The sequence below is a fragment of the Raphanus sativus genome, chromosome 4, assembly GCF_000801105.2.
Source record: "Raphanus sativus cultivar WK10039 chromosome 4, ASM80110v3, whole genome shotgun sequence".
Classification (NCBI taxonomy): domain Eukaryota; kingdom Viridiplantae; phylum Streptophyta; class Magnoliopsida; order Brassicales; family Brassicaceae; genus Raphanus; species Raphanus sativus.
In genome coordinates, this window is record NC_079514.1 from 11087107 (window position 1) to 11097662 (window position 10556).

The following is a 10556-nucleotide window of genomic DNA, read 5'->3' on the forward strand; positions in this document are numbered from 1 at the left end:
TTAATTTATAGAGATTTTAGTGTATATTAATTTATAGAGATTTTAGTGTATATTAATTTATCGAGTATTAATTCAAAGAGGTTATAATGTATATATAACCTAACTACTGAACCTGAAAATAAATATAAAACAATATTTGTATATACAAATATAAAAGACACTCAGTGAAAATATAGAGTAATATAATTATATACATCACATAGCCCCATAAAATATAATCAATATAGTATTTATTATTCTAACATAATTAGATATACATAAATATAATAGTGATAGTTAAAAACAAATAACAAAATTGTACATCCATAACATTGTTAGGTTAAAATGTATTCTTCACATATTGTGATGTAAAGAAATGTATATTAATTTATACTCATTATTAAGATTTAATACATAGTATATACAGAAAATATAAAAATGAGTAAGAAACCCCTAAGATTTTTTCCTGTAATAATATATATATATATATATATATAAATAAATAACATGGTTTATTTAGTCACCGCATACAATGTATGTAAAGTTTCATATATAAGAATATATATTAAACCTATAATAAAATTATTTAAAATTTACATCCCGCCCGTATGGCGGGTCGACCCTAGTATCAAATAAATAAAAGTTTCTTTCTGGATTTGATACCTTCTCTAGTTCTCTTACCCAATCGAGAAATGCACAGAAGATTAAATGTATGTTAGGTAATGTTTTGAAGATAATATCTGAATGCTAGCATTAATTAAGTGTGGTGTTTTAGTTGGGGCACAAAAGATAAATCAGTTTTTTTAGTAAATTGGGCTTTGGGCCCATTATTTATTGCTGCTGAGCGTCTGTCTCCTACACGATGATTCTGGAAACCGACAAGAGGTTTTTGACTTGCCTTGCGTGGGGTTTAGCTGCAATCGAAGTGTTTGATTGAATCGTAGATTTGGCGATGATGAATATACTGGTTGAATTCCTCTATCTAATTATGATGAACCGACTCATCCATCAGTTGATTCAAAATTGAATAAATCGTTACTGGTTTTTGTCTTGTTTTGTTCTTTTTGGCAGAGAAGAGCCGTCTCATCTTCTAAACGAAGCTCGCTTGTACGCATCATCGCTGTTGCTACCGCTACTTCTGGTGTTGTTTATAGTACAGATACAGGTAAACCAAGCTCTAACATCTTTTCCGCGTGGTTAATGTGCATTTGTGGCAAATGTGATCCTGTCATTGTTAATTCATGATTTGATCATGTTATTTATAGGAACGAGAATATCAGTGGCTATTCCAGAATCTATTCGGGAATCTAAGTCGGTACCGTGGCAGATTTCACAGGGCTTGATTCATCGTACAGAGCAAAGCTTGTTTGGTTCGTAATGACAAATCACATCTCTGTGTATATCTTTGTATGTAATTTTTAATATGGAGCTACAACTTTTTTGAAATATCTGTTTCTTTATTTTATAATATGTGCAGGAAATTTCTCTGCGTTTTCTGCCAGAGCTAGTCCAAAACCAGAAGCAGCTGCAGATAATAATGAGAAGAGAGCTCCTGTTGAAGATTCAGATAGTGTGAAACCTCCATTTGGTGGGTTCTTGGGGAGGGATACAATCGCCAATGCGGCTGCCCGAATTGGACCAGCTGTTGTCAATCTATCTGTTCCTCAAGGTTTCACTCCTTTCTTTTTATTTCATTTTTTTTTCTGTAGGATGATATGATTCATTAGGGGGTAGTTTGGGTGATCTTTTTTGTATTTTTCTGTAAAGGATTTCATGGGATTACTACTGGGAAGAGTATCGGTTCTGGAACGATCATTGACGCTGATGGCACTATACTGACTTGTGCGCACGTTGTTGTCGATTTTCAGAGCCTTCGCCAGTCATCTAAAGGAAGAGTAAGTTCAATAAAAAAATATGATCATGTATAACTAGTGAAGGAATTAGAGTTTATGGTCTCTTTTAGCTTTCAGGAACTTTAAGAAATGTCAGACCTCTTGATTGTTAAACTTTGTAGTTTTTGTTTAGACCATCTAGCCAAGGATCTTAAAATGACTTTTATTTGAGTAAAAATCTCGGATTATTAGCTAATGATAAGATTTGGTTCTTCCAATACCTGGATGGAAGAATCTCTTTACTGAAACATATAAGGTTTTTGATTACAGGTTGATGTGACACTGCAAGATGGTAGGACGTTTGAAGGTGTGGTTCTGAATGCTGATTTACAATCCGACATTGCATTAGTGAAGATAAACTCAAAGACTCCATTGCCAACTGCCAAACTTGGTTTCTCCAATAAGCTTCGTCCAGGGGACTGGGTTATAGCTGTGGGCTGTCCTCTTTCTCTTCAGAATACAATTACCGCCGGTATCGTTAGGTAAATATAAACACACATACCTGATTTTCTTTTTTTTCATTTGATAAAGTTCATATAGCTACATTACTTCGGTTTTGGCTGTTTTTTTTCCCGGTGTAGTTGTGTTGATCGCAAAAGCAGTGATTTGGGTTTAAGAGGGACAGGCAGAGAATACCTCCAAACAGACTGTGCTATCAATGCTGTAATAATCCACACCCTTTCCTTCTCCATGACCTGATATCTTGATACCGTTTTGGCTTTGCATCGTCTTTCGTTTTTATATTCTTCTGCTCATTTGTGACTGGCAGGGAAACTCTGGCGGGCCTCTTGTGAATTTGGACGGAGAAGTGGTTGGTGTTAACATCATGAAAGTCTTAGCTGCAGATGGGCTCGGATTTTCTGTGCCGATTGATTCAGTCTCTAAAATCATCGAGCATTTCAAGAAAAGCGGGTATGTTAGTATTAATCTCAATACCTTTTCACTGGCTGGCTTTGGTTAGTAATAGAAACCTCTATTGTTGTTGCAGTAGAGTGATTCGTCCATGGATTGGGCTAAAAATGATAGAACTCAACAAAATGATCATTGCTCAGCTTAAAGAACGATACCCGATGTTTCCTGATGTGGAGAAAGGCATTCTTGTCCCTACGGTGAGTAAACCAGATCGTTCATAAAGAAGATCCATGTTGTTTGTATTGATAATCCTAATCTAGTATCAAGTTTTGCATATTCACCGATATATATATTTTGCAGGTGATTCCAGGATCACCGGCTGATCGAGCTGGATTCAAACCAGGGGATGTTGTTGTGAGATTTGATGGGAAGCCGGTGGAGACCATCAAAGAGGCATGTATCATCTCATTAATCTACATTCTTCTTCTTCTTCTTAGAATATAAAGTGATTCATGTGTGAATGAAGTTTCAATTTGCAGTTAATAGAGATAATGGACGATAGAGTTGGGCAGCGGATCCGAGTAGTGGTGGAAAGATCAAGTAAAGAAACGGTCACACTAGAAGTCATTCCTGAGGAGGCCAATCCAGACATGTGAGATTTACAGATGTATTACTTAAGCTGCATTGATTTTTCTTCTTCTTCTTTCATGGTATTTGCTTTCCTCTTTTACAACGGAGGCAAGTTAATGTCATTTTAGACCAAAGTAATCCTTACTAGTGGTTTCATTCCATATTAACATTAACCAAAGAGTTTAAGTTGATCTGTATAGAGAATCTCCATTAAGATTCGAGTTAATACTCAAATAAACAACACAAGTCAACTAATAATATGCCAAGAAAGAATTTCTAATGGCAAAAACGAGAAACTCAACATATCGGTCCCTTTGGTGTATCACTGGAGCTCCGATGAGACTTGTGCTTCGATCTCTTGTCCCGTTTCTTGGTCCTGAGGAAAAATGAATATAACAGAATAAGCAAAAAAAAAAAAAAAAGCTATGAGAAGGCGTTAGAAGAATCAAAAGCAGACAAAAAGGTTACTTGTACTCGTCATGTGAAGAACTGTCCTAGACAAGATTTAAGCTTCCGGTTGACATGCTTCATGTCCTTTTCAGTTGGGTACTTGTACTTCTTTTGCCTGGATAGATAGATAGAGATAGATAGAGAGAGCTTAGAAAACAGCAACATCACCTTTCTCGGACCTTTGCCTCATAAAGAAACTCTCATGAACAGTTCTTCATCAACACTCAAAGGTTTAAGCTTCTTATCAGCCGAGAATAAGGTAGAAAACAGCTATATCACCTTTCTCTTTAGATATGGGACGAACCACGCTAGAGTAAATCTAAAAACTTACATTGATCTCGTGCATCAACTTTCTCAGTAGGATAAGTTAGTGATCCACTGCCATCTACTTCAACTTGAGTTGTTCCACACTAAAAATAAGAATCAGTCAAGATAAAAGACAGACTAAAAGTTATATATGATCACTTAAATACACAAACAACACACCTTCTCTAGCAATTGCACTGCCCTCTGATTAGCTGCTTTATATCTTTCTGCTTACAGTTACAACAACAGACTGTTCAAAGCCAACAATTGATAGCTTTGAACAGTGTGTTGGGCCGTATGTTGTGTGTTCAGTTTGATTAACAGTGTGTTGGACCGTATGTTTTGTGTTCAGTTTGATTGTGTTAATTTTATGGATTTAAAGGCTCTTAACCCCTGAACTGGCCCAATAAAAGAACCCCAACAAATCTGAGGAAGACAAAAGAAAAAGAACAGTTTCATACTTTCATAGTTACAGAGAATAAATCAAGTAGCTGTTAACTTATTAACTTAAACTAAACTAACCTCTACAATCTGGTATCCTTTTTTCTTTTTTCAAATGAAGATGTCAGGTTAATTATGTAAAGAACTCAAAAGCTATATTCATGTTTTGACAAGAGCCATGATTTGATTCTTGATCCATCCCATACAAGTCTGTATTTCTCTGTAGATCGGCATGTTCTGCGGACACCGCGGCTGCAAGCTACTCACTGCTGTCTCCATCACTTGAGCCACGTCACCTGGTGGATACTGCTTCTCTGCGCACTTCTGCATGCATTAAAAAGCAGTTCAAATCAAATCAAATACCATTTTACTCCCAAGTAGATTTCCTTTTTGAACTTACCTGAATCATGAGCCAAGTTGAAACACAAGAGCTTATAAGCTCTGAAGCCATTTGCGTTTCGTTTTTTCCTGATCCCATCAATCCTTCTTCAGTCACCCGCTCTCCTGTGTTTAAGGGAGGCCGGCTTTGATGATGATCCAAGCTGCCATTGGCTTGGTCTTGATGCTTCATACTAGACACTACAGAGTTATCTACTGGCTGATGATACTCGCCCATTGAGGCTAAAGCTTGTTGGACCATTTTCCCAGCGTTTTCCTCATCCTTTACCGAAGATGCAGCCTACAACCCCCCACAGTGAAACCAAGTTAAAACAAAACATAGACTTGTATCACTTTGACTTCTCTATACTTAAAAATAATATTTTAATTGTAACACAAATACAACTAAATTCAATAAATGCAAACAAATATTATAACTACCTTCATAGCTGCATCCACCATTGCTTGTGCTATTAACCTTGAACCACTTACAATTTCAAGCATTTCTGGTTCCATTTCCTAAAAAAACCAGAACTATGTTAGGAGGAATAAATGAGTTAATACTTTCTAAAATTTACCAATCTCAAGGCAGAGTTTTACTGCTATCAAAGTTTGGACAACGTAATCTTATTTAATTACAATAGTCATTACCTGTGCATCTGAAGTACACTGCAGCATCAGAGCTCGTTGAATTTCGGCTCTTCTTTCTTTGCTATTGACTGTGTTATATGTTTGATCAGTAGTGACTCGCCTGTCTCTATCATCCTGTAGATACTTATTGAATTATGCACACAGTCTCCCAAAAATGTACTGAACCAAAAAAAGAAAAGAAAGATCAAAGCTTTAACAGACCAGTCAAAAAACGTCATTGTTTACCTCCTTCATAGTAGGAGGACTCATAATAAAGTCGACATTTTCAAGCTCAGAAGGAGAGAACAGAATAGATGCATCAGAGCTTGGGTGTTTGCTAAGCTGTCCCTCTCTGCATACTGACAAGCAGTTATCCATTTGCCTCCTTAGACCGTCAGGCGTGTATTCTAACGGATTGAAAGGCATGCAATCAATGTCCTGTAAAAAAAAGCAGATTTGTTAAATCATCTGAGATAGATATGATTAAAAGTATTAAAAATATTAATAGTTTTGGGATTTACCATAACCACGTCGACTCCCAATTCATCAAACAGAACGTTGTACTTGTTATGATCCACAATAAGAATCTTGCCATCACGAATTTCCCGTGTTTTAGGATGGATGGCAATGACTCTATCCCCAACTGATAAAGGCTGTGCCAAATCTGTAGGAAGCACTTCTCTAGCACCTCTACGTAGCTCCGTATAATGATTTCTCACAGATTCACGATATTGTTGGAGTTTATCCCGCTCTTCTTGTATGAATCTATCAGAGAGTCTCCGAGGTCTACCAAGAGAACTGAAAATATAAAGAAAATGAGTGCACCTTTTTCAAATCTTTATATAGATACACTATTAAGCCCCCTTTACATGAACTGTTACAAACCTTTTAATGACGCTCCATTCAAGACGTGTAAGTCTTGGAACGTGACCAAGACCCACATGATTTAGATAATCAACGAACTCCATCTTTGCAAACCACGGATAGTCGATAGCACTGTAGAACCATTCAAATATGCACCTTCGACGTACCAATGGATGTGACAGACTATTCGAAACCTTCTCCTGTAAAATGGAATAAAGCAAATAATTTAATGCGTGCGTCCTAAGAGAAATGAAGTTAGAGACTCCAACTCTACCTTTAATAATTCATGTTCTGGATCTAGTTCGTGACAATGTGACTTGTTAGGAGTGGTTTCAGCAGATTTACTTCTTTCTTGTAAACTCTTCTTCAAACTAATCTTACGCCTGTTTGGTGGACCCGAACCTGAAACTTGTGTATCTGATGACACTACTGCATCCCGTCCTGTTATTTTCTTATCACTAGTTGAACAAGATTCTTCCGAGGCCTTTGCAGTTTTCTGCTGCTTTGCTGGACCTTGACCAGCACGTCTGGCGTTGCTCGGAGTCTTCAAATTATCATCTTCAGACAATTCCTGCAATGCAATAAACAAAAATCATGAGAGGGATCACAAAAAACTACTTTAGCATAAGTGTTTTTTTTTTTTGATGAAAATACTTTGTCAATGATCCTACAATTGCATTGTGGACAACCAACCAGGAGAGGAAGCAGTTTTTGCAAAATACCTTATTATGTGGCGGTTTACGTTTTCTTCTTGAAGTGTCAAGTTCCCCTATGGGAACAGCATTACCATCAACGAGTTCCTCCTGCGCATACTTCGGTTTTCTATTCTCAGCATCTGAAACTACATGTAGGACACTATGTTCTCGTCCTGCTTGTTTTGGTTTCTCTCCGTTATGGCTACTTAATATGGTTTGTCGAGTGTTAGCTACTCTTTCTTCATTCAACTGTGCAGATGATCCTGGAACCAACGCCAAAACATTAGAAACAAAATAAAGAGAGGTAAAAATGTTAAAGCTGGCAGATATGTATTAATGGGTCTTTCCTTCTAAACCCAGACAATATATATATATATATATCGTCAATGGGAAAACCCAACCCCATAATATAAAAGCATTCGATGCTTACCTGATTCCAGTAAAGCTGACAAGTCAGCCAATGCATGCAGAGCTTCTAATTCATCTACACATGAAAAGATGCAAGGCCCTTAGCTTAGTAAGACAATGTGGTATAAAATTTCACTTCTATGACAAAACTATAAAAAGGGAATCTTACTGGACCTACGATTTTTTTTTCCAACGTCAACTTATTATTGGGTTTTACCTCCATAAAAAGGGTTTCTTATTAGCATTTTTGGCTATCTAGTTAATATTATTACCTCTTGTGGCGTTGCATGCTTCTCCGCTGTCATCAAAAGTATCTCCTTCTGCTTCTTCAAATCTGACATTTTTCTCCTTCCGGGGAACCTCCACGTTTCCAACCCCTTCTATATCCATCAACAAGGCACCATCTCTATCTGGAGGAGATCCCTTAATGTGCCTCCTATCTCGGCTTATTCTCACCACATTCCCAGACATGGAGCTAGCATGGTGCTTGGACTGAGCTTCCTTTGCTTGTGACTGGCAAAACCAGAGAGTAGAATCGTTATTTCAAATGAATCATGACATGATAAACAAACCTTAAAGTTTCTAGAGCTAAAGAGATACCATTTTCACATTTGGCGTGGTGTTTTTGAGTTCTGGTCTTGTATATGGAGACCCTCCAACACTTCTCGATGCATTTGCCGATGCTAGTATATCATCATCATCCTCAAGTTGTTTCTTGGCTCTTTTATTTAGTGGCGTTGAACCTTCTATGTCATCCCATTGGTCTGCACTTGGTACAGGAAACCGAGGTGTACGTTTACCAGTGGCACGTCGCTCCCTTCCTGCATAACGCAAAGTAACAAATTATTATTACATTCTTGAACATATATTCATTTACATGTATTGTTATTGATTGTACCATAAACTTGTGTCAGCTTCAGAAATGAGAGGCATCCTTCCGTTGGTGCAATTGAATGTGGTGAGATAACTTCCTCTCGAATATCACTAGACGGAACTTTCGCGCGTTTGCGCTTCTGATATTTCCTCGATACTCCAGAAGCACCGTGGCCGTCTCCTTCACTTTCGCTCTCCTCCTACAAAAAAGGCATGTACAACACAACTTTACTAAACAGACAACGTGACCCATTTTAACATGACGTTTAAAATAAAAGGACGCACTATGACGGTGTAGTGATCAGTCATCATTGCAATGAGGCCAGCTACGGACGCAGTTCCCTCAGGCAGGGACAAATATGCCTGGAAATGGAAATGGCAAAATCAAATGTGAGAAGAAGGAATGAAGACTAGGGAAAAAGTGAGATATTAATGTTGTAGTAGTGATACCCGATTCATAGAGAAAAGGGCTTCCACCATGTCAACAGAGCGGTGATTCCGGACGGCAGCAGCTACCTAAGCAGGGGGAGCAAAGAAGAAGACTTTGAAGTCATACATACAACAAAAGTAACCACAATTACTGTTACCTTTTTCCAGTCTCTGCCATGCTTCCGATAGGCATCATAAAAATGCTGGAGCTCAGCTTTGGTCCACTGAGGTCCCAGTTTGTCAGTCAGTTTCTTCTTCTGGAAATGTGAAAACAAAAAAAAAACAAAAATAGTCAACGAGGTGAATCTGATTCAGGTTCGAAGATAGACTCTTTTTTAATTCAAGTGAAGGAAGGCTTTAATAATAAGATAAAAGATTAGGTCAATGAGGACAAAGACTCACACGTTGCTTGACTTTGTCTATTTCTGGAGAGGCTTCTTTGGTGACGACGCGCTTGTTCACTCTGTTCGACGTCTTACTCGGCGCCATTTTCCGATTCCTCTGCGCAGTGATTCCAAAACCAAAGTCACAAACTTTGCTCCCGAATTCGATTTTGAATCAGTAAATAAAACCAAATCCAAACAGAATCGAAATGAACTTTTGTGGAATTCAAAACAGAACAAAGGACCCAGATTCAGATCGAGATTTCGAAATTAAAAAATGCACGAAGGAAACATAAATCACCAATTTCAAATCCAAGTTTCCGATATAAAATCATTTGAAAGTTATTTAATCAAACTTCGAAATCGAAAAATCACATCGCTAAAAACCAGGACAGGAAGCAAGCAGACTCAAACTACAAATCGAAATTCAAGTCGATCGATTAGGCGTCCTGTAAAAAACCCTAGATCAGACCAGATCCACTCACCGAGTACAGCTCAAAGAGAATCAGTGTTGAATCTCACAACGAGTAGAATTTGGATGGTTAGAAAAGCTTCAGAAACTGCTTGGAGAGATCGGTAAGAAACTCGAAAGAGGTTTTAAAACAGAGAGATGAAAAAAAAAGATTATTTGGGAGATGAAATATAGAGAGAGAGAGAGGAGAGAAGAGGGGAGAGAGGCGTTGCCGCGAAACTTGAATAAAAGGACGACTCGACTCGAGAGTTGAGAGACAGCCAATAGGCATTCTCCTTTCGATATCTAAGCGTGTGATCTGAAGCCTCCACGTGGCTTCTTAGTATATGCACCGTTAGATGTTCTTGATTTTCATTTAGGGTTTGTAGTAACGGCAACATGTGATCATATTTGAATATTCCCAAATTTTCTTTAAATATATATGTAAATAAAATAAAGTATACTAGTGACGGTGAAAATGTAAAATCTCATTTCGAATATTTGCTATTTTCCTTTGTTCAACTCGCATACCTCCTCTAGTAATATTTCATTTGTAAATATTTTTAATATATTTATCACAACCATTTTGAATCAAATGGTGATACAAATAGTAAGAGTTTTACTATGGAAAGATATTGTAAACTATATAAAACAGTAAAAGAAAGAATAGTCAAATGGTTTCACAAAAAAAAAAGTCAAATGTTTAAATTTAATGATCTTTTGATATATTAATTAATTTAATTTGATTCCAAAGTCACATTGTTATCAGTCAAAGAAACAATTACAACCAGTATATTACTTAAATAAAATTTGTAAAATAGTTTAATAACAATTTTATGGATTATCTTCATTTGTTTGATCTAAACATTTTGCTTGAGTATCGTTGTTAGCTGTG

General features: G+C 37.0%; 2 protein-coding genes across 4 annotated transcripts; one reads left to right on the forward strand and one right to left on the reverse strand.

Moving 5' to 3' along the window:
- The first annotated feature begins 792 nt into the window (after positions 1–792).
- On the forward strand, positions 793–3548 carry LOC108854973 (putative protease Do-like 14). The gene is made up of 11 exons (XM_018628650.2): positions 793–946; positions 1051–1144; positions 1245–1349; positions 1457–1648; positions 1747–1874; positions 2142–2353; positions 2453–2534; positions 2641–2783; positions 2860–2980; positions 3084–3176; positions 3263–3548. The coding sequence occupies exons 1-11, from the start codon at positions 932–934 to the stop codon at positions 3377–3379; spliced, it is 1302 nt and encodes a 433-aa protein (XP_018484152.1). The 5' UTR covers positions 793–931; the 3' UTR covers positions 3380–3548.
- Positions 3549–4543: 995 nt separating this feature from the next.
- LOC108854972 (protein ALWAYS EARLY 1) lies at positions 4544–9896 on the reverse strand. Of its 3 annotated transcripts, none has more exons than XM_057010044.1 (18): positions 9696–9896; positions 9230–9328; positions 8986–9084; positions 8849–8914; positions 8684–8761; positions 8424–8598; positions 8135–8346; positions 7798–8038; positions 7548–7601; positions 7145–7380; positions 6697–6993; positions 6444–6622; positions 6080–6356; positions 5805–5996; positions 5580–5693; positions 5370–5447; positions 4951–5229; positions 4544–4874 (listed from the first exon to the last, which is right to left on the reverse strand). In XM_057010044.1, exons 2-18 carry the CDS (start codon positions 9314–9316, stop codon positions 4710–4712), a joined length of 2829 nt encoding a protein of 942 aa, XP_056866024.1. In that variant the 5' UTR covers positions 9317–9328; positions 9696–9896; the 3' UTR covers positions 4544–4709. The 3 variants fall into 3 exon arrangements, with proteins under 3 accessions (XP_056866024.1, XP_018484151.2, XP_056866025.1); XM_018628649.2 differs by having other exon boundaries at positions 8126–8346; XM_057010045.1 differs by lacking the exon at positions 9696–9896 and having other exon boundaries at positions 8126–8346; positions 9230–9349.
- Between the last annotated feature and the right edge of the window lie 660 nt (positions 9897–10556).

Bases quoted from the DNA above. Each gene is read 5' to 3' on its own strand.
- LOC108854973 (XM_018628650.2), top strand. The intron at 2,535-2,640 runs GTAATAATCCAC...TGTGACTGGCAG, and splicing joins CAGACTGTGCTATCAATGCT to GGAAACTCTGGCGGGCCTCT. The intron at 3,177-3,262 runs GCATGTATCATC...TTCAATTTGCAG, and splicing joins CGGTGGAGACCATCAAAGAG to TTAATAGAGATAATGGACGA.
- LOC108854972 (XM_018628649.2), bottom strand. From the start codon at position 9,316: ATGGCGCCGAGTAAGACGTCGAACAGAGTGAACAAGCGCGTCGTCACC. The intron at 8,347-8,423 runs GTACAATCAATA...TGCGTTATGCAG, and splicing joins GAAGCTGACACAAGTTTATG to GAAGGGAGCGACGTGCCACT. The intron at 6,623-6,696 runs GTAGAGTTGGAG...TCCATTTTACAG, and splicing joins CAGAACATGAATTATTAAAG to GAGAAGGTTTCGAATAGTCT.